Below are 24377 nucleotides of genomic sequence, written 5' to 3'. Positions count from 1 at the left end.
GGAATTTAATAAGTTTTAGGTGGACTCCAGGCTATTGGTTTGGGATGTTGGTGATGAGAAGAGAGAAGGAGAGATGCTTCCTGCACACCACATCCGAGATCCAATAACAATCACTGGGATTTGTACAAGAGGCAGAAAAATCTTGGCCAGTTTGACACACACACACACAATCACACACACACAAATTCAGTGTACTAGCAAACACACAAACACGGCACATTCACAAACACATACACACAGTTCCGTTTCAGCATGAAACGATATCCCACAATCCCCAGGGAGACTGCACGGTTCTGTTGCTATGACGACTGGCTACTCTTGCCAGATATGGAGTGATATTAAGATACAGTGAGAGAAAGAGGGAGAGCAACATAGGAGGAGGGTGGTGGTGGTGGTGGTTGTGGTGGTGGTGGTGGGGTAGAAGAAGATGAGAGATGGAAAATAAAAGAATAAAAATCGGGGGAATGTAAAGAGGAGGAGCCGACAGATGGAGCGTTTGTGTGGTCGTGGCTGCGTTCCTCACGTGTAGAAGTCGGTGTTATGGCATGTTGTCTGTGGAGAACACAGGGGTTTTCTATGTTTAGCAGACACAGCATCAATCGACCAACTAGTGTATACTCCCACAGCACTAAGGAGCAGCCATAAAAGCCCCGCTTAGGCCTGCCTCACTCTCACTGATGCCCCCTGCTGGTCTGAGTCAGACATGACATTAAAGTACAAGAGGCCCACTCATCTAGACTTCCCACTAAATACTTACATCTGTTAGTTTTTGCTTTTGTTTAGCAACAGTGTTGGTATAACAACATGTGATTTGTTTGCTATGTAATATGGATTTTTACTTGAGCTTTTTGGATATTTCTTCCCATGTCTGTTTTTTTGCCATTGCCTCACTTCAGATGCACTTACATGCTCTCGCTCTCTGTGTCTCTCTGTCTGTCCCCAGTTACCCAGCAGTGTGCGAGTTCCTACAGACCAACAACCTGCTGTCAATCATCAGAGCGCATGAAGCACAGGATGCTGGGTAAGCTGACTGACTGTCGCGGCTCAGTCCTTCTCTCGGCTTAAAAGGGAGCCCCATTTAATTTAATGGCTTACCTTAACATTTCATGTTCTGAGCTGTTATTTTTCTTTGTCAGGGAACTGGCACATTACAGGAAAAGAAGTTCCACGATTTTCCTTCTGCCACCCTTAAACTGTGTTATTAGCATTGTCTGTTTGTCTGATGGAGAGCACTAACAGTCTAAACACAATTCAGGTTAACTAACTAATGGTGGAAGGCAAAGAGCAATGTAAGGTTTGCACTACTAGTCTAAATATAATAGCGGGGGACGAAACACAATTTTCTGACCCACAAATCCATTCCAGGCATCTGTTATCTTAGTGTAAATCCTCTAAATATAATGCAGCAATTAAGGCTGCACTACTCTGAGTTGTGCTGTTTGGTGAACCCATTAACAGTATTTTGTCTGTCATGCAGCTGGGCAGTCTGGGTAATCATCCGTGGGTTTTTGGTGCACTTGCACAAAAGCTGGTAGAGAATTAATTATAATTTTAGTAGATTATACTTCTCCACCAGTAAATAGTGCTTAATGTATAGATTAAATAATGATTTTAGTGAAGTCTAACTGCAGGTGACCTTTTGTTACACAACTGTGCATTTACTGTGTTATTTATCGTATTATGTCCTGTCAATATAAACAGCTGAATATGCTGATTTATTATATACTAACTGCAGAAACAGTAGTGTATTGTGCATACTGGGTACATGAAATGTAAAGTCTGTGCCATTGCGGTAGAGCAGTGTAACAGGCAGCCAATCAGGAGCCTGTTTGATACAGAACCATTAGCTTGCCTTGATTTGATTGGCTCATGGTCAGACACAGTGTACAACAGCCAGCTTTGGTTTGCAAATAGACACAGACCAAAACCAGAGGTGGAAAATAATGAAGTGCAAATACAACCATTACTTGAGTATTTATATAACAGTTTTACTACATTATTACACAAATGTCCATATTTTCTACTCCTTACAGTTTCAGAACAGGCTTATTACTTTAATTTCAATGCATTTGAGGAGAATCATTGAATGTTTTTTTTTTTTTTTGCATCATTGCACACCGTCCCAACATCACCGGTGTAAATAACACGAGACAGACACGGCGAGCATCGACCCTATTTAAAGTTTCAGTCAGGTTTTGCACAGAAACAGAAGTTATAAATGTCCTTCAGAGAAAAAAGAGACCACATTTTATATTTTATACTTTCCAGTAGTTGAATCTGTGCCTCTACTTTAGTGAAGAATGTGTGTACTTTTGATACCTCTAACCAAACCAAATCAAGAACTGGCGTTGTACTGATGACTGATGATTGCATATTGGCAGATTTTTCATATTTTGTTTGTACACAGGCTCCCAGATCCTTTACAAAGCTACACACGGCACTGGAACACTGGGAACGCCATAATATAAGATGATATGAAAATCACTTTAACAGGAAAACCAATTCTGCTGGACACCTAGATTGTATTTGTTTATAATAAATAAGCAAAATGATTGATTACTGAAGAGTTTGGTAATTACTTTATCCTCGAGGGACCCGGCTAGTAGAGGCTGCTCTTGTGCTCTTGTTTGTGGGTACAAATTAAATTTGTGTGCTTGCGTTCATTAAAATGTCTAATGTCTGTATGTTCTTTGCATGGATGAAACTAATTGCACCCAGACTTGTTTTTATAGTCACAAGATCTGGGCCTTAAAATCTAAATGTTAAGTTTGTGCTGACAGCTCCACTCAAACTACCCAGCCCAGTGGCACTTTTACTTTACCCTCTCATTTTGCCCACACAGATTCCTTATTCGTTTGTTTTTAAATGCGTGGCTGTCTCACTCTCAACCGGTCTCTGTCTGGTTTAAAGACCTCTGAAGCAAATCCTCGGTTTGACATGTTTTTTTATTTTTTATTTGAGTAGCTGTAACGTGGGCGGCTTGTTTGTCTCTCTTTCCTCAGGTATCGTATGTACAGGAAGAGTCAGACTACAGGTTTCCCCTCCCTCATCACCATCTTCTCTGCTCCAAACTACCTGGATGTCTACAACAACAAAGGTCTGACACACACATGCACAAACACACACACACACACACACACACAGACATGAAAAGCTGAAGTGTGAGCCCTGCGGTGCAATTATTTTAGACTGAATAAATGTTAGTCTTCATCCAAGACTGAAAAGGAACAAACACTAACATCTGTGGAGGACCTATACAGATGTCCACACTGTGCAGTGAACATTTTTTAACTAATATTTGTGTGTGTGTGTGTGTGTGTGTGTGTGTGTGTGTGTGTGTGTGTGTGTGTGTGTGTGTGTGTGTGTGTGTGTGTGTGTGTGCGTGTGTGTGTGTGTATCCAGCGGCGGTGCTGAAGTACGAGAACAATGTGATGAACATCCGTCAGTTCAACTGCTCTCCTCACCCCTACTGGCTGCCCAACTTCATGGACGTCTTCACCTGGTCGCTTCCTTTCGTGGGAGAAAAGGGTGAGCTATTTGGGGGTTTGGTGGATGACATTTTTGCCCCAACTCAGATGGATCACCGGGCTGCGAAGGGGCTCCAGAATGATGAATCCAGGTTTTGGGGCTGATATGATTTTGTGAAAATATTTTGATTGATCAGACTGGTGTAAGTGTGAAGCAACAAAAGAGTCACAAAAGATAAAAAGTTAGCTCTCAATATGTTGCGTTACAGTTTCATTTGGAGGTTTAAATCTAATATAATGTACCATAAAATAGCAGCTATCATAGATCAGTTCTACAGACCCATTTTTATCCTGCCACAAATCTGCTCGTGCGCTTTCACAGCAGCTTCCCCTTTATACCTTAAGGGAGCGTGCCCTATGTTGCACACTATACTGGTTTAAACTATGTCTAGGACGAGTTTCACAAGTGACTTCAAAACAGTTTTGACAATGCCCAATCGCAGAATTTTGTTATAACAGGCTTCTGCTTACCTTTTCTTTTATGCGGATCCGCAAAGTTTTGCTGTCACTCAGTCCTCTCGTCCGTTGTGAAGAAAAACTTGGTTGTCTCACTTCTCTGTCTTCATCACGTCGGGGTCACCAAATTGTTGAGGAAGGGCTGCTCTCTTAGCCCTTTGCCTCACGTGCTCTTTAATGAAGCGATAGGAGAAGATTTAGTTTACTCAATAATCAGCTTTATTCTTAACACTAGTAGAGTATGCAAAGTTTACAGAGCTCTGGGTCCAGACTATAGTATCTCTGACAAGCAACAAAGTGTGTGTCAGTTCACAAAGTCCGACCCTCTCTCTCCCTGACCCAGTGTGTTATAGTACATCCGTGAGAAACGTCACAATAAGGCGTCGTCTTCTTCCCATCAGCTGTAGGCGCCTTCCCTCCTCGTTGTATCTGACTCCAACGTCATGCTGACGCTTCCCGGTGTAACCCGAAACTTTACATACCAATAGACCATACGCCTGTTCTTTGAGTGATTAACACTATCTAGTCTTCGTATGTCACAGATTGATTAACCCTATCTAACCTTTGCATGTAACTAAGAACTCATTTATTCCATATATGGAGTTATTTTGCACGACTGTGTGGCGCTCCCTATATCTCAAGATCCTGTTTTTCGGCTGCAGGAAGAAGCTGCGGTTAGCGTGACCCTAACTCAATGCTGAGAGTTTGCTGTTTATCCATCCTGTTTCTCGGTACAAAGTTCATGCAATATACCAGCCTTCTATTTATTACATGGTGCTCAATCATCCTTATTTGCTAATGCAACTTCAATCAACTTAATCAAGCATATATGTTTTAATCATTGGTCACATGACGGATATAAAACATAACATATCTTCAACACATATATATAAATTTAGACGAATAAGTCATCTGTGTAACACCACTTAAAATTACATTGATGATACATTGTCACACAAAACAATATCACTAGCTCAGAAAGGCTGACACAACCATATTTGTGGAACTGCATGTATATGTAACAACAATATATATGTGACTATATATTAATTCACTGCATGGTATTTTAAGATATTCACTTTCTGTAAAAGCTATAAGTTATTTCATTTAATTTATTAATTTTGTTTTCAGCGTTTGCATTTGGTAAAGCAGCTAAACTATGGTCACCAATCAGTAAACACGTTTAAAGTAAAAACAGTACAAGGGATAATCTCTCTATAAATGTCTTAGTTTTAAAGGGAGATCCTTTTTTATGTACTTTATATTGTTCTAGTACCACTTTATAATACTCTCTAAAAATAGCAATGATATCAGCTTAAAAAGGTGTATAACCCCTATTTACAGGATTAAGGACTTGTGGGTAACCAGAGTTTAGTCAGATTTAAGGCATTTTTTATGACAGGAGAGAGAGTTAGGGGATGACGCACGCGAACCGGGGACACTGCGGCTCACGGTTAACATTTAAACCCCTAGGACACAAGGTTCCCCCTATATCCCTGGTTAAGTGAGTGTGTGTGTCTGTCTGTTTGTCCTGCAGTGACTGAGATGCTGGTCAACGTCCTGAGTATCTGCTCTGATGACGAACTCATGAACGACGGAGAGGAGATCTACGATGGTAAGAGTAACACTCAACGCTGACCGAAAAGCTGTGTGATTCAAACATGTGTCACATGTGTGAATAAATAAATAACTGACATGTATTTTAGTATGATGATATCACAAGAAATCACTTTAATGAGTTTGTGTTTGATTCTTTTACAGCCAGTGCAGCAGCAGCCAGGAAAGAGGTGATCAAAAACAAGATTCGAGCCATTGGGAAGATGGCTAAAATGTTCTCTGTTCTACGGTGGGTTGTACATACTGTGTGTCTATAAATTTCCTTTAACTTAAGCAGAAATTAGTCACCAGATTGTCTCTTTCAGCATTCAGTGGTTTAACCCACAAGCATGTTTCTGTGTTGTTTGCAGGTGCACATTGAGGGGAAGTGTGTAATTCTCTGTAATTCTCTCTTTAACATCTGCTCTCTCTTTTTATCCACACACACCTGTCTCACACACACACACACACACTGTCTCTGTCTGTCTCTCAGGGAGGAGAGTGAGAACGTGTTGACCCTGAAGGGGCTGACCCCTACAGGCATGCTGCCCAGCGGAGTGTTGTCTGGGGGCAAACAAACCCTGCAGAGCGGTGAGTGTTTCACACACTCGCACAAACACACTCTCAAACTGGACCCTGGACACACCTTCAAAAACAGAAATAAATCACACACGAGTACACACAGAAACAGTTTAAATATCTGCTTTGGACCATCCTCTGGTTCCTTCCTACCTCTTTCCTCTTCTTCTTCCTCTCTATTGCTATTGTTCTCCTCTCATCCTTCTGCCTCACTGACTCACTCTCTCCACCTCACCTCACCGGCGCTGAGGATACTAACGGCCTGCTGGTTGTATGCATGTGCGTGAGAGAGAGAGAGAGAGAGAGAGAGAGAGAGAGAGAGAGAGAGGGAATGACAGAAAGTAAGGGACAGTAATGCAAAAAGACAGTGAAAGGAGAGGAAGTGTGTGTGTGAGGTGTGTGTGTGAGCTAACACCAGCTACTGCTAACACCAGGTGCCCTCTGAACCTCAGTGCTGCTCTGAGGGCCTCACACGACTAAAGCCTGAAACATGCCTCTGGGTCCGCAAATTTGCAAGCGTCATGGATACACACTCGTATCGCACACTCGTATGTGTAATTTATGTTGTGTGCCAACGTAAATTACACATATAACCTTAATGTGTACAACAGGGGACTATGTTGCATTTACCAAACCGGAATTTGAGTTTTTTTTATTTATATATTTATTTTTATGGGGGCATTTTTGTATTTAACTCACAGCGTTTAGTGAAGAGGCAGACAGGAAATCTAGGTAGGGGTTGCAACTGAAGTCCCCGGGCTGGACTCGAAGCGGGCGTAGTTGAGGTTTGCACATCTTAGCCCAATAGCCATCATGACGCCTCCTACTTAGGAAGGTAACACAAATATTAATAATGTAATTTACTCTTTGATCTGCTTTCTGTGTGTTTTGCGGTTAAAGTATTTTAAAAAATGTCTTGTTTTGATGTCGGACCGACGCAAAAACTGGCTAAACTTTTTCGTACAGGTGTTTGACAACATTTAGCTGAGATTTGCAAGGTGAGCCACGGTTTACACGTGAACTGCACAGAAGCATGTTTCAGCCTTCACTCCTTTCTTCTTCTCCTCCTCCTTTCTTTGTATTTCATCTTCTCTCTCGGACTCTGTCATCTTCTCTCTCTTCCTGTCCTCCCTTCTTTATCTTCTCTCTGCCCATCCTTCAGCTACCATTGAGGCCATAGAAGCCATCGAGACAGTTAAGGACGCTGAAGGTAAAATTCCACTCATTTCACTGTGTGTGTGTGTGTGTGTGTGTGTGTGTGTGTGTGTGTGTGTGTGTGTGTGTATGTGTGTGTGTGTGTGTATGTGTGTGCAGCATGGCTGCGCTCTCAGCCACCCATGCTCATGGTCATAGATTTTCCTTACCCACGATGCACTGAGCTCTTCTAACCACATCAGCGCTCACAACAAAGCCTAAAACCGCTGCACGCTGACATCACCACATTAAAACATACACACACTTTTCTCTTTCCTTCTCTGGGGAAACAGGAAACAACACTACACCCTCCCTCATACACACACAAACATTTATTTATATGCCACAAATCAAACACAATTTTTCCTTACACACACACACACATACACACACACACACACACACACACACACACACACACACACACACACACAGAAGAAGAGCGGGTCTGTGGGTGGGAGTGGGTGTTGTGAAGGTTGGCAGGGTCATTCAGACCTAGTCTGTAGTGTGTTAGTCTTTTCTTTATATTTCAGTAGAGTAGGTGCTGTAGTTCTGTTGAAATAAACATGCAATCAATCTGTTTCTCTACAAGCTACGGCAGAACAGGAGTCACCTGTGATAATGAAAATAAATCAATGAAAAGTGCTAAGGAAGTATTTGTATTTATTTTACAAACCAATCCCAAACAATACAGCTTTTCACTGAGCTTTTGACCATAAACCTTCTTCAGCAAACGATCCCATGACCTAAGTACAAAACTTCAGTCACGTGACAATAACAGGCGATGAGCCCTAGAATCTGTACCTGTATATGTGAAGACTGGTTAGTTTGACTGTGTTTGAAATCTCTGTGAAAAGCTAAAGTAAGTTAACCTTGAGTTTAGAATACGTGTTCTCAAGGTTACCACATTTCCAAACGTAAAAATTGTTCAAATACAAAGAAGAGAAATATTTGGCACTTTTCATCACATTTTTTATTTGGAGGAACAATTCAAACATGTCTGAATGGCTGAAGCCTGAACAGGTCTGTCAGGTTCTGCTCTGCTATTGAACAGATTGTGGTCATGGTACTTGTACGTGTATTATATTATGTGTAAACAGGCTTAGTTCTTATTGTGCACGCGTCAGTTGACTGTAGTCTTTTGTGTTTGTACCTTTAGTGCTGTCTTTAGCTCATATGAACTACAGTCCATAATTTGTTTGGCAAATGAATTATGGGTATCTCTTGTGTTGTGTTTTTTTCTTCTTTGTTTCGTAATATAGTTTGTAGCTGATTATTAGATGTCCGCTGTGTAAGACAGCGGCATATTTCTGAGTAACGGCATGTGTGCAAAGGTAATATGTCAGTTGCCGTTGTTCAAAAGTGGCAGAGACCTCTCCAGACAGACGTCCTCATCACAGTTCAGCTGATCTCGAAGCTTCACGTCGTGAGGGTTTAACCTTAATTCAGTAAAATTCATTTAGCTGACAAATGTTATTACAAGTGGTAGCCCTAGTTGTTATCTGTATCTGCTTTTATCTCTAGTCTAATTTAGAGGGGCACTCCAGCATTTTATTATAGCCTCTCCATATATTCACAAGATTAGAGACAGATTAAAAACATGTTAAATGTTCAAGCATATAACTTCATGAAACCACAACTCAATCAAATCAAACAAGCATGGTACCCTGTGTTCATTTGTGAGCTTCAGAGGTACATTATTTAACTTTGGATGTTGCCAGGCTATCTGTGTCCCCCCTGTTTCCAGTCTATGTGCTGAGCTAAGCTAACAACCTGCTGGCACTTCCTTCAAATTTACTGTGCGGACATGAGAGAGGTATCAGTATTCTTGTCTGACCCAACATTTGTAGTGTGCAAGTGCAAGTTGAGATAAACCTCACCTGCATGTGTAGAATGGGTGGAGTGCCCCTTTAAGAAATCATTTATAGTGTACTAGCATATTATTCTTTGAACACACCTAGAAGAGGAATGTGACAAAGTTTATGATCCCAAAAAAAACTTAGACATTAACTTAAAAACAAGCAACCTGAGAGAAATGGAAAACCTGACACCTGACTTTTGTCCTTTGTAGGTTTCAGAATTTTATGGGGAAGTGGTAACCACCAATAGAAATTGTTTCAAACAAAAGGCTGACTGTCAAAAACTGCTCACAGATGCGAAACACATTTTTAGGACTTATGAGCGACCGCTTCTGTGCAGCTGTGCTTTGTTCCATACTCTGTGTCTCATAATGGCTTATCTACCAGGTGTCTCAGACTACTGATCTAGGATCAACGGCCAGGTCGCACTGACTGTTACACTCACTGTGAGCCACGAGGTCAAACTAATCCTAGTTCAGCATTCAGACAACAGATGATCAATGGCTGATGTGTGTGGATATTGGTGTAAGAACCTTTTATATATGCACATATGACAGAATCATGTCTATCCAAACCCAAAAATGACCTTCTGTTAAAGGGAGCACAATCAGGGTCAAATCTATTGAAAATTGGTGTGTTCAAATGAAAACATTTAAAAGGTGAATTAAGTCAAACTGAATGCTTTGGTAATGCGTGTTCACATATCTTAAATATGGCTTGGAATTTCAATCCATTTCAGTGCTCTGAATATGTCCATCTGAAGCTCCCAAGGTTTTGGATACACAAGATTCTGCAAAAATGTCTTGTTAAATATTAACCCTGTGTGCATATATGTATGTGTGTGCGTGTCTGCGTGCGTGTGGGTGCGTGCCTGTCCCCTCAGCCATCCGAGGCTTCTCCCCGCAGCATCGGATCAGCAGTTTCGAGGAGGCCAAAGGTCTGGACCGGATCAACGAGAGGATGCCTCCGCGACGTGACGCCGTCAACAGTGTGGGGCTGTCGATGGGCCGCATGAACATGGGAGAGCCCAATGGGACCGACAGCAACAGCAATATACAGTGATGGACATACACTCCCACATGCCCAGACACATACCTGCAGTTACAACTCTGATATGGTACCATATTTATAGAATCGTGTACATATATACATATATACACACAAGAATACATCACATACACAGACACAGTATTTCATACACTGAATAGGCTACATCACACACACACACACATGCAAATCACACACACACACACACACACACATGATTACCTACCCCTCTCCCGTTGCCCTCTGCTGTATGTAAAGGCATGAGCGTACCTGGACTTAACCACCAAAGGCTGAGTCTCTTCACTGAACTGATCGGTCCTATTTAGAGAACTACAACTTCCATGTACCTGCACAACAACAGGAAAGAAACTATAAAAACACTCCCCATGCAAAACAGGAGGAGCTGCTGTTCACCGTGTATGTTGGGGATCACCAGTGGGTTGACAGTGTCAGCATGACGTGGCTGTGTCGATGGTGTGTGTTGTGTTGGCGGGGTCAAGTTTCTGCGGGGGTGGGGGGGTTGGCGATCAGGGGGTGGGGCATTAAAGATATGTATGCTTCTTTTTCCTGTTTGCATCCCAAAACAGGAAGTGGAACCAAACTTGGTTGGTTTTATAAGGTTGTGGATATGCCTGCCTGCGTGCGTGCACATGCTTCAACATGTAAATGTCCGTGCGGTTATATTTGAAAATGTGTTTTCGTTTGCAAACATGAGCAGATCTCGCCAACAGCCCGGCAACAGCGAGAACATTTTCGACGTGTGGTGTGGTGGTTTATCTGTTGCCGAGAGATGTGTGGAGTTAATCTCAGCTGCAGTCTAATCTGAGCCCTCGCTGTCCTTTTCTTCTCGGGAGGAGGATTCCCGTTTGCTTTTGTAGCACTACATTCCCCCCCCAAAAAAAAACTCTGGTCCCAGGCCAGTTAGCTCTCGGGAAAGGCTTGAAACTGGTTCCCGGATCAGATTTGAAGCAAGTGTTTCTCCCTACCTGTTACGTGTAAATAGGTTACATAGAGAGGTTTTATTGCACACCTGATGCATACGGTCACAAGATGCAAGATGCAGTATAGCGGAAGTAGGATGCTTTATGTAAGCGAGGGAGCCGGGGGGAAGTTGAAATGTGAAGTCATACTCTATTCATTCTCTTTCTACATCCTCCTTTCCTCCTGTGTTGCTGTCTGCTACCAAACAGCAGTGATGGCCGGGAATCGCCGGCCTAAAAAGCAGGAAATGATATTTCACAGAGGAAACAGACTCTTCCAGTTAAGGCAGCAGCCAAGACAACAAGAAGAAGTCAGAAGAAAAGGTCTTTGTAAAGCATTTATATTAACGCATCAGTGCATGCAAAGTTAAGTTCTTTGATAATAATGTGAAGATTATATTTGTGCTCTGTGTTTCACTATGGTAGGAATCTTTTTTTTCTTTTTGTTTTTCTGGCTAATATAAATGAACTGAGGAATAATGAATAATTTATTTTGTACATAATGTTAATTTTATTTAATTTTTGTATTCATTTTGTGTTATATTATTTTATTTTTTCATGTTTTCTTTTTTTTTCTCTTTTTCTTTTTCACAACCTGTGTTTCTGGTTTCTTTCGACGCTGTACAGAATGACAGTACGCTTCTATTCAAAGTATCAAGTCCACGTTCTCTCCTCTCTTCTTTGTTGATGTACAGGAGTTGTTTTTAATGATAAATATGAATAACGATTAACAAATATTAAACTAGCATTGATGAATGACCATACTATATACAGAGGCACAGGCATTCAGGCAGCCAAAAGCATGATTGCATGGTTAAAATTTGCGCTGTTCAAAGCAAAAAGCAGCCAGACACATTTTAACAGAAGAGCCGGTGTGTTGCCGTCACAATTTAAAGGAAAAAAAGTGTACTCTCTCTGATCATAATTCTTGATGATTCCTCTTGTTATTTGATGATATTTATGATTCTATGATTATTATGATTCTATTTATTATGGACATTATTCTTAATATTTAAGCTCTCTCTCTCTGCTGGTTGCTCTTCATGTTGCGTTGCTCCTTGGTTGATCTTGTTGTGCTTCTTTGGGAGAGGTGAACCCCCCTGGGAGACCCTGTGCCATAGAAATTGTGCCACGGTTCTTACTTTCTTTCTTCTCTCTGCTCCACAGTGTCTCTCTCTCTCTCTCTCTCTCTCTCTCTCTCTCTGTCTCTCTCCTCTCTTTCTGTTTTGACTCCCCAGTCACTAACACTGTAAGCATGCCCCATGGGACGATCCACTTTTTTACTCTTGAATAAAATATGCATGAACCTTTGGTATGGATACCGAGCATTTATTCCCTCACTACTAAGCGTGGAAACACACACCATAATACTAAAGAATCACCCCTGATGACACTGAGGCAAATCCTGTCTAACTGACTGGACCTGTTATGTCTCTAATCTGAATGATTCAGAGCATATAGATTCACATTGAATCAATATGAAGAATGTGCTTTGCTCAAACAGAAAGTAGAAGATATTAGACATAAGAAGACAAAATGTATACAAATAGATTACCAGTCCAGTGTGTAACATTTAGGATTATCTATTTGTAGGATGTTTTCATTAGTGTATAATCAACTGAAAATAAAAATGTGTTTTTGTTGGATATTAGGATAAAAGTAAAATTACTGTTTGTTACCGTAGGATGAGACATTTTTATCTACAGACAGACACTCTGTGGAGGTCGCAATGTTGAACCACCACACAACAGGTGGGGTCCGGGCTCCCTGGTCCCTGCTTTTAAAATGAACTAATTTCTATTTTAAAAAGATATATTCACATATTTCTGATTTAGAATGGATCTAAATGTGATCGCCAGGCTTTTTCACACTGCCCCAACAATTACATTGATTCAGTTGAATTTGATAGAGATTGTGACAGCCACTGATTAGCCTTTTGGATACATGATTAATCCATAATGGAAGAAATATTTACATCATGCTCTTCACCAAACGCACAAACAGAAATACTCTTTTACAATACTCAATCTTTCTTAAAATAAAGATTTTCTTGTGAACGTTTCCAGTTTCAGTTTCCGAGAGGGTATCCACGAGATGCAGTGGACCTGGCGTGTGCAAATGTTTCTAAGTAAATCTACTCTAGTGTAATTAACACAATAATTCTCTAGTGTAATTAACACAATAATTCTCTAGTGTAATTAACACTGGAACATATTTTGTTGACGACACTGGCAAAGAGAAAAGAGTGTCATGTGTTTATCATGAACAAAAAACTCCACCCACCATGGATGTTTGCTACTTGGTCTAAAAAGGTGAAAAAGGTCAACACTTTAACCACCTTTGTGACCAAAAATTTAAATGATAAAATGCAAGCAGCGCTAGTAATGTTGTCTGCCTTCACCTGCATGTACCAAATGTGTCCTAATTGAGGAGGTGGAAATGTGGCTGAAACAAAACGAACAAAACATTTTAACTTTTCACTGTCTGTACAGTCCAGTAATGTAAGAGAGTCAAACATACTGCTTCATCCAGAGGCTATGTATTCATAATAATAAAATTATTTACCGGAAAGAAGAGTCACTTTCTCTTTTGTTAAGAAGACACTCCCATAAAACAAACATATAGAGTAACATTTGTGATAAGCCACCAAACAAAAAAACATAAATTATGGGGAAGAATACAAAAATATTTTATTTTAATGTGTTAGATTAAAAACGGGTGTGTAATATTATAGTACAGTATAATGTAAATTCTTACCCCCAGTGTTCAGAAAGATATACCATTAAATCACAAAAATAACTTGGGGGGGCTGGTAGCTCAGTTGGAGCTGGTGCCCCATGTACCGAGACCCTCATGCAGCGGTTCATGGATTCAGACCCCCATTTCCTGTCACACTTAACTATCAACACCAATTAAAGGCAATAAAAGACAAAAAACAACAACAACATGTATCCCACCAACTGCCACTGTTAACTACTAAAAAAAAAAGTCACACGCTAAGGCCTTAACAATCAGTGGATCTCAACCCAACTGAACACCCATGGGATTGGCTGATGTTTCATCCCTCCTGTAGAGTTTCTATGATCTATGACCAAAGATCCATCCAATAACACAGTTGGTCAGCAATCATTATAAAACATTTATAGCTTAATAGTGGGAACCTCCCTGACCCCTCCCTCTCCCATTGCTCTCCCTGCTTCTTGGCCTCTGCTTGCCTCGGTTTTCCGGTAACTCTTGCAGGCAGGAAGTTTATTTAACCATAATCGAAACTGAAAGTGTTGGATGTGACTGAAGGGGCGGAGAGAGGAGGAGGAGGAGGAGGAGAAGAGAGGCAGAAAGGAGAGCAGAAGAGTGAGGAAATCTCTTTCATTTGGATCACAGCTAACAAAAAGGTGAGTCCTCACATACATTTCTTTCTCTAGTCTAGTTCACAATGTGCAGTGCACACTAGCACACTGGTTAATATTTGCCATACTTATTCTTAAAAAATGCTGAGTCAGCAATTATTGTTCTTCAAATGTTTATTTTTGTCTTGCTTTGCAACCACTTCTCCATATTTTCACCTACAGAAACCATTCATGTATCAAAATGTTCAGCTGTGTCCTTTCAGCTTTAAGGACACAATGAGTATGTCTGTTTCTTCTTTCTGACTTTTATACTTTTTTTTTTAAGTATAAAGCTTTTTTTTAAACAATTATTTTATGTGTAAGTATCCTCTTCCCACTTAGACTGTCCCCTGCTAGATTAGTCCTCCCGTTCACACTGGAATGAGCATCACTTACAGAGATCAGCTTGTGTTGTCTTGGAAGCTTATGTCTCCATATTAAAGTGTCTTTATCTATATCAAATATAGTTAATGCCAACAAGTGTACAGTATGTGCCTCTTAATGTTTTACTTAATAATGGATGATCTGTGGTTTGTACTGGAATACTACTTTGTGGAACTGATGTAATCGTGTTGGGACGTGGGCAGAAAACACACATCTACTAAAGACGGCATGTGAACACCGAGCCAGGCGTGCAACAGATCAAGTTTCAGCCTGCAGAGAGCAGAGAAACCTGTTCAATTCAGAATAAATGTACACTTGAAAGGCTCATTACCTACACCTAACAAATCTAACCCCACACTTTTGGCGTTTGTATTTATTGACTGTAATGTTTGTTGCCAGATACACGCTCTCACAGTCTATGACAGCTGGTGATGGTGATGTCTGTCGAGGTTGTAAAAAGCTAATTGGTGGTTGTTATCAAATGTTTTGTCTGTCGTCTGATGAGAATGAATGAAATTAGGTTTACAAAGAGAGACTGATACATATGTTTTCTTTATAAAAGCTCTCTCTGACACCGGGTGCCTGTCTGCTTACAGATGCAATGCCACCAAGATCAGGAAGCTCTCATCCCTCGGCCTCGTGGGGCTTTGCCTAAGGCGTGTGCTGCGGCGCTGTTTGCCGTAACGATGGGGGTTGTCCTGTTTTTGTCTCCTGAAAGGTTATTTGGCTGGGTTGGCATGGTGATACTCACCCTAACCCTTGGCCCTCTTCTGCATGGGGTCTGTCTGCTAGCGGAGGAGATGCTGTACCATTCAAACACAAGGTGAGAGAAAAGTTGTGGTTTAAAAAAAGAAATTTATTATAGTTAGAGCTTTTAGGAGTTTAATATTTGTTGTTCAGTTTGAATGACAAACTCTTTGCTGCCAAACCCTCAGAATAAAGCTGTATTAGAGGTCGGTCTCAGTAACTGTATGTCTACACCAATAATAGCTGGCAACCTTCTGTCCTTTGTTCTGTTTTCATTAGGTACCGAGGCCGAGGGCTGCTGAGCCACGTGCTTCCAGCCTGTGGTTTAGGGGGAAAGACCCTTCTGGCTGCAGCGATGGCAGGCCTTCTGCTCTACCTGGCCGGACATCCTCTGCCACACGAAGGCCAGTGCTGGAAACTCCTCTTCCTGACCTCGGTTCTTTACGCGCTGTTAAAAAGCCTCGGAGTCCTGGTGAGGTCCACACAAATACCGCTGTCATTGTTTTCCACTGCGGTACAAACACAAAAAAGTGTGAACAATATATGTATGCCTTCTTAAAGGGTTAGGGTCCAGCTATATTACCAAGTTTTATACTGCCAACACATAAAAACACAAGTACAGCGCTTTAAATGAGCCTGTAGACATCTCTTTATGTAACTCTGCCATTATCCTTGGTAAGGACTAACAGAGTATGCTAAATAAAACGTATTTCAGTGACTGTTGATTCAGTATTCAGTTTAAAGATTCAATGTGAAAGATTTGTTTGTAAATGTACTGAAAACACTCAACTAGTAACACATTAGGGCGGCTGGCAAGACAGTAGGGACGCCAAGAACGGTTGTCCTTGCAATCATTTCTCAAGGCTGTTATCTCAAGACAGTTATCACAATTGAAAACTTTATTGAGGGATCATTATGGAGAACTTGGAACTGAGTGTCTGGTTCATTCGATCACTCCTGATTTCAGCCTTAAAGATCAGTTTCATGACCTGACCTGAATCAGAATGTATACCTGAGAGTTAATTTAAGATGTCAATTTTCTGGCAATGTGAAGCAATGCTAACAAAATATATCAGGAGAAGATTGATTTATTAAATGAGCTCAAAGATCACTGCAAGGTCCAGATTCAGTGTGGAAATGAGTCATTCCTCCATTCATTTTCCATTATGTTGAACCAATGGTTGACATGGATAAGTAGTAAGAGGAAATGACCTTTGATTTTCCTGTGATAACAGGTCTACATCAAGATAACTAAGATTTTTTGTGTGAACTTGAGATAACATGTCTTTTTTATTATTACGTATTTTAAAACAATGCCGTTACAAGTAAAAGTTAGATGCACCTCCTGTCCTGGAAAACAGGAAAAAACTGTGCAGAAGGAATCTCTCTCACTCTTTTCACAATCTTGATTGATTTAAATCGTTGCTTTTATAAGCAAGGTCGTCATTTAAGACATTTCTATACTTTTACAGCTCAGAGCGCCATAGTAGAAGTGAAAAATAATAGATCTATTTTAGTATAAGAGCGATACACTTGAGACAGAACAGTCCCTATGTAAGGACACTTCCTGAAGCATCAGTTGATTGTAATTGATGTGGCATTTCCGGAGTTAAAGGCTCAAAATATGTCTCCATCAGCAACAATGACCACAGCACTCACTCTGTCCTCAAAGAATTTCTGTATAGTTCTGAACAAAGCTCACAGTTCCCTCAGACTCCTTATATAGAAACTTGCAGCATTATAGATTCAAATGCAACTCAAACTTGGGTGCAGCTGTCTCCATCCCCTTCTTTTGCACTGAATTATATCTAAAAATATATTCGTCCTACAATGTAAAGGGCAGCTTGGGTGCAGGGATGCCCTTTACTTTTGCCAGGCGGCTCCTGAGCAGAGGTGAGGAGTTTTGACATCCTTTTGGCTGTTTCTATGGTCGGTGTGCAGGGTCCATCAGAGGTGGAGGTGTCAGACATCTGCGAGGGGAGGAAGATGAACGTGGCCCACGGCCTCGCCTGGTCCTTCTACCTGGGCTACCTGCGACTGGTGCTTCCACGTCAGTAATGGCAAAACACACACACACACACACACACACACACACACACACACACACACACACACACACACACCATGTCCATTTTGTTTGTCCACCTTTTATTTCAGATTTTACCACAATCATTTAAAGCTTTACTTGTATAATATATTCAATTTAATTTAGTGATAGACAGTAATCGAGCCGATTATTATAAATATATATATATATATATATATATATATATATATATATTATGCTCACAAGGCCGATAAATAAAAGACACATCTGCTGGCAGCCTTGTCAGTGTGGCTGCTGTGGAACGATGTTAGTGCTCTTGTGAGTTTTGGGAAGGTGGAGAAAAAGTTAGTTTGGTAACTTGTACATTGGTAACTCTGAATATCGGCATCAACTGGTAAAAAACTCCAACATCGGTCGGTTGCATATACTATTTTTAAGATAGCCTCTTAGCTGCTAAACCCTCATCAAATATAAATCTTTGGTGAGCTGTATTGTTTGTCCGTTGTGGTTTATAGGGCCATACTATTGCGCTTTCCACTGGATAAAGAATGTGCTGGTGTCCGTTCAGGTTTGGAGGAATCCATTGCAGCGTTTAGTGCCACCCATCAGGCCAGCAAATTGGGTCGTGGCTCCAGGAAGCTCCTCATCCTTGTACCCCTCAACGCCAACATTTCTCACAAGCTGGAGGACGAGGACGACAGGATCAGTTTCTTTGACAACCTTCCCAACAATGAGATCGACAGGGCAGGAGTCCGGGGGCGGGTCTACAAGCACAGCGTCTACAGAGTACTGGACGAGCAAAAGAAAGTAGGCCGGGAATGTAAAATAACTGTGGTTCTATTAGTTTATATAAGTTTTCTTATACCCCTTTAAATCAACAAGGCCTCGCGACCTCCCTTGAAGCTTTGGCGACCTCTAGTGGCGGTCGGGACCCCTAGGTTGGGGAACCATTGATTTACATTATACCAGAATCTAGAAAGTAAGAACACAAACACTGAAGTAGTTCCACAGGTGTTGAATTTTCTAAAGTTTAGATATAAACTAACAGAAGAAAAGTCTATTAAGTATGTATGAATAAAAAAAAAATGCATTATTCAAACAGAGAATATCAGCAAAACTCATCTCTGATGCAATATTCACATAATAGTAACTAATAGTAATAGTAAATAGCTCTATTGCCTCCATCCATTTGGTACTTTTTTTAAAGGGGGCTAACACATTTTCCCAGCATGCATTGGGCAAAGGGCAAGGAAACACCATAGACAGTTCTCCAGTCTACCTTAGAAGTTATAGATCTTACACTGGATTGCAAACTGATGACGTTGCCAATCACATTTGAAGCAGATAATCAGTAGCAGATTATTGGTATACTCTGGTGCACCGAAAAATTATTCAGCCAACATTAAATAAGGTAATCAGACAACCTGCAGCTTGAATGCCAGTGAGCTACATGTGCTGTGATTCAACCCAGCGTCGGTCTTCTTATTGCCAGTGTGAGTTGAAAGACTTAGTGTGCTGACATTTTCTCCTTTCATCAGATTTGTAAAGACTGCACAGCTAAAATGCGACAGAGAGAGAGAGAGAGAAAGAGAGTCACAGTAAAGTGACAGACTCGAGGGGCTGTCTGTATGTATTTTTTTAAGTATTTCAAGACAGCACTTCAGTGTGCTCTATATTCAATATGTTTGATGTAGCAAATCATTGTACTCAAAAACACCTCTGTAGTTTAGTCGAAGGAACGGAAGTTTAAACAGCTTGAAAGCAACCTGGGTTTCGTGTGAGACCAGAAATAACCACCTTTTATATCAAAGTGAATACCAGAAGGATGCTATGGCTGCATTTTACAGTTACAGTGAGTGTGAATGTGTGGCGAAGTGATGAAGAATGTTTTGCTTTTGACATTTACCTCAGCACTGTACTTAAATACAATTTTGAGGTACTTTATACTTATGCTCCAATACATTCCAGATGGAAATGTTGTATTTTTACTTCACTATATTTATCTGACAGCTATGGTTGCAGATTAGGAGTTTACATACAAAACATGCAACGCTCTTATAATTGACTGTAGGTGCTGCAACTAATGCTTGTTTTCATTTTAAATTAATCTGACAGCCATTTACTTAAAGCTGCAACAAGGAACTTGTTTTTTGTCGATTCTGGTGGCCCCTGTGGATAAAAAGTAGTAGTGTTTCCACCACTGTGTTTCATTGATTTCAAGAATAATTCTGACTGAATTCAGGCATTAAGAATAATAATACAGAAATAGCCAAACTTCTAGCTGATGGTCTTGTTTCTTTATTGTCATGTAGAGGCATCAGTGTTATATTATATACATACTGTTTCATAACCAGTTAAAAACTCCTTGCTGAATTTATTTAAATCACATCCGGTAGCTTATGGTGACTAATGATAGCAAACTCCAACAGATATTACTGCGTTCATAGATGTTAATGAGTCATTTTATTGACAACTTTCCTCTGCTTATGTTAGCGTTGCAGTAAATTTATATAATGACTGCTTAGCAAAAGTTACATAATATTGCTTTAAGTAAACATGTTGCTAATATAACTTATGACTGAAAGACTTTTACTTATCGTGAAATATTTTATATTGTTGTATTGCTATTTTTTTATTTTACAGATTGTACAGATTACAGAGTAGAAAAATGGTTTGAGCCAGATGTTCAAATGAGTGACTGGACTGAAAACGGACTGCTGTACTGTTGAGACTGATAACTTTACTGGTAGATTTACTAATTAGAATTCAGTGATACTCGAAACATTACACCATGAAATACTTTCTATCTTATCTTACACATATTTTGAGACTATAAAATGAAAACTGAGACTTGTGATGCCCTTTCAACACAGATCATTTGCACTTCGAGATACAAAAATAAAATACTAGCAGCATGATGTTTCCCTTCCATAGCACAGCATGAGTACCACCTCCCGGTTAAACCTGTGAATTTACCAGTGGAGAAGTCATTTAGTAAAACACAGTAACAGCACCATCTACCTGTAAAATGTGGTAAACAAACATTTCTGGTACCAGACATCCACAAGCTTTTAAAGGATTATTTGTCCATTTAATGTGTCCACCTCTGGGCGTCTGTTTTGTTAACATATGTGTGCATGTGTGTGTGTGTGTGTGTGTGTGTGTGTGTGTGTGTGTATGTGTGTGTGTGTGTGTGTGTGTGTGTGTGTGTGTGTGTGTGTGTGTGTGTGTGTGTGTGTGTATTTGAACAGGCCCATGAATGTGTGGTGGAGTACGCCACACCTCTTCTGACACTTTACAGCATGTCCCAGGAGACTAGTGCTGGTTTCGGGGAACCTGAGCGCAGACAGCAGGTTCTGCTCTTCTACAGGACCCTGCAGGACATACTGGAGCATTCGCTGGAGTGTCGCAACCGCTACAGACTCATTCTGCTCAATGGTAGGAAGACAGTCAATTGTGTGTCTGTGTGTGTGTGAGTAAACTTTATACGAACCTCGCAGTGATGAGTCAGACTGCTTTTAGGGGGATTTCAGCTTTTAGCTTATCCGCTTCCCCACAAGGATGGACAATCAGGATTTGTGTATTTATGGATTCTTTTGCAATTTATGTGCTTATTACTTATGCTGCACAGTGCGTAACTGAAATAAAGGTCAGAGTATCAGTGTGGATAACTTATCTATGGCCTTATGTGATCTTTCTATCTCTGTATTGGCAGTAAGAACTCTTAACATAAATACTCTATTATGTGATTTTAACAAAGATATTAGATTATTACTCTCTTCACTTCAAGGATAAACTTCTAAAAAAGCAGTGAGCAAACAACAATGTCTTGTTCTTCTTCTAGATGAGCATGAGGACGACCCTAACTTCCTGTCCAAGGCCCTCCTCAGACACCTGCAGCAGCAGGAGAAAGAGGAGTTCTTCCTCCCCCCTCAGCAGGAGATGGGACAACAGTTCGACAGTAGTTTAAGTGCCCCACCAAGTGCACCGCCCATGAACGGTGAGTGGCACAACCCTGAGCCAATGAGCAGGGAGCCCACGCTCATGTTCAGCCTGGAGAGACCTCAACCTCTAAGGGAACCCGTTGAGAACACGGACATTTATCCAGGAAGAATATAAACACACACACACACACACACACACACACACACACACACACACACACACACACACACACACACACACACACACTTCATCACCCCATTCCTGTTCTATCTTGAGTCTTTTTTATATAGCAAACTGAAAAATAATAGCAATTAAAATATATGGTCTCCTCTTTAAATAAATGCAAACATGTGCTTTGAAGATGAGTTGTGTTTTATTTGACCCCTTTATACATTTAATGGTTTGGTGAGAGACAGATGAGACTATGGAGAAGCTTGCTGACCAGTGATGGGAGGAGAGAACACTGTAACACATTATATTATTATCATGGTAAAAATTAACTTCAATTGTTAAAGCCATCAAAACAAAACTGAATATGACCTATTTTTATACCTCGCTCTGGGTATAGACTGATGCATAAATCAGGCTACAGCGCTAACACTAAGACTGTATGTACAGAGTGGAAACACCCTGAACAGCTTGTATTGTTTGAAGAACAGGACATGATCTTCTGCCAACATCCAGTTAATATGTAGTTAAATTAGTATGGAGTAAAGGTGTCCACTAACCCTGCTGATGCCATTTGGTTCATTCAGTAGTCTCGGTCACATGACAAGTTTCTAATTTAACCCCAATTATCTGACAGAGGGATAGCTAATACAAAAGTTTTGTCTCATAATCATATTAAGGGATCATGTTGACTTGTGTATTACGTGAATGTTCGTCCGCGCTCAGGAGACTATGAGTAATACAGTATGTCCGTGTATAGTGAAGTAATGAAGTTAATTAGCTGATGACGTCTGCACTGCCGTCTATGGAACAGTGCAGTGTGCAGGCTACTCTGTATTTATGGTTCTGTTATGTTAGTTTGTTCTAAATGATGAGTTGCAGTGTGTTATCAGTATATTAGAAGTAAGCCAAGTTATAGTATGTGTGTTCAGTGCTGTATCATAGTTCCTTCAGAGATTGTTGCGCCATAAAATGCATGATTTCACAGCAGCTTTTAGATTGCAAAAGTTTTTAGGCTTTTTTTGCAGTACAGTTGCAGGAGAAAGACTGGTATTTGTTTATTTTAAGTGTTGTGCTTCACTTTACTAGTGATTAAGAATTGGCATGTGCTGGGCAATAGCATAGAAATGTTAGACTGCTGTTTGATCTACATTTTCTATGCTAATATTTCAGCACAGTCTATTGATGCTTGTTATATTTCAGTTATGTAGATATTCAGCAGGATAATTGTCCAGTTGTGACACTGTACTGGCATTTGTATTCATAGCATATCATTATTTTGATATACGTGTGATTATACACATGATCTGAGGAAGGCAGTGTCTGTGCATCTTTAATTCAAATCCTTTTACTACCCTTTTTAAGGCTTATACACAACCCTATCTAACTGTGGACAGACTGTTCTTGCTGACAGTCTGATCACATCCTCCACTGACATTCTCCTTCACCTGAGGAAGAGTTGCTCTTTCTGTCTTTCCTTACATAGCTCACTAATGCATCACAGTCATCAAACATCCCCTGTCAAACACAATTTCCAACCCTGTTTACTGATGTATGTCCCATAGATTTAAATGTTCCTGCCATCTGTCTCCCAACAATGGGCCCTCTTTTAAACTCACTTTTTCCTCTTGCCATCTTGATCAGAATCAACTGGGCCTGCTCAGCATTATTATACAAGCTACAGAGCAGACTGGATGTTAATTGCTCAATTGTACTCTACAGTGCACCTGCTGAAGCATCTGCATTCATTATGTTTTATATTTATTATGGTATTTCCTTTAATTTGTCACCTGTCTGTTAGTAGACCAGGAGAACAGGAAAACTACAGCGAGATTAAAGGTAGGAGAGCTCACAGGAGTGTGCCTTATGGCTGTATAAACAAAAGAAACAGTCATAAGACACCTGACACCAAGCCTGTTTATCTGCGTCTCACATGCACAGACACACACCTCATGACCCGCAGCTGAAACTACTCGGTGAGGTTGCATCAGACATGTTTACAACAGTCCGTCTTCTCAACAGGGCAGAGGTGATAGGAAGGACAGAGGGATCTGATCCAGTTTTTTTTTATACTGCGTGATTTATAATGTACAAATGTGTCATGTACAAATAAAGACCACATGGAAATCAAACAACGGGACATTGTTTTAATCTGCACTGCACTGCACTACCCTTCACCTTTCTAGACCCCAGAAAATCCTTCCAAATCCTCCACTGGCAGAACTGCTGATAACTCACATCCACACAGGCTGTGACCTGTGATAAGAGGTCACAAGTAGACTTGAAGTGGTCAAAAAGTCAAAAAGCTGCTGCACTATATGGGAATTCAAGAAGTTAACAGTTCACTTGCCTTGCTCCAGACCCCATATGGACTTTATAGCAGCAGCCCAGGTCACCAGTTTAACACCTCTGACAGTCAACAAAAGGTCATTCATTCAACTTCATTCATTGAAAGTCATTTG

At 40.6% G+C, this 24377-nt stretch overlaps 2 protein-coding genes across 2 annotated transcripts in view; both read left to right on the top strand.

Moving 5' to 3' along the window:
* ppp3cb (protein phosphatase 3, catalytic subunit, beta isozyme) overlaps window positions 1-12549 on the top strand; it is a 36254-nt gene extending 23705 nt beyond the window's left edge. Inside the window, 8 exon segments of the mRNA XM_051419561.1 lie at window positions 944-1021; window positions 3003-3097; window positions 3403-3528; window positions 5521-5598; window positions 5745-5829; window positions 6073-6170; window positions 7321-7368; window positions 10095-12549. Coding sequence (XP_051275521.1) covers window positions 944-1021; window positions 3003-3097; window positions 3403-3528; window positions 5521-5598; window positions 5745-5829; window positions 6073-6170; window positions 7321-7368; window positions 10095-10273 — 787 coding nt within the window. The 3' untranslated portion in view covers window positions 10274-12549.
* Window positions 12550-14474: 1925 nt separating this feature from the next.
* sting1 (stimulator of interferon response cGAMP interactor 1) lies at window positions 14475-22107 on the top strand. The gene is made up of 7 exons (XM_051419562.1): window positions 14475-14630; window positions 15605-15831; window positions 16035-16227; window positions 17697-17805; window positions 18371-18609; window positions 21054-21240; window positions 21647-22107. The coding sequence occupies exons 2-7, from the start codon at window positions 15605-15607 to the stop codon at window positions 21919-21921; spliced, it is 1230 nt and encodes a 409-aa protein (XP_051275522.1). The 5' UTR covers window positions 14475-14630; the 3' UTR covers window positions 21922-22107.
* The last annotated feature ends 2270 nt before the right edge of the window (window positions 22108-24377 follow it).

This window comes from Dicentrarchus labrax, unplaced genomic scaffold, assembly GCF_905237075.1.
Source record: "Dicentrarchus labrax unplaced genomic scaffold, dlabrax2021, whole genome shotgun sequence".
In the NCBI taxonomy this organism is placed as follows: domain Eukaryota; kingdom Metazoa; phylum Chordata; class Actinopteri; family Moronidae; genus Dicentrarchus; species Dicentrarchus labrax.
The sequence above is the reverse complement of the archived record's forward strand: the minus strand, read 5'-3'. Positions and strand labels throughout refer to the sequence as shown.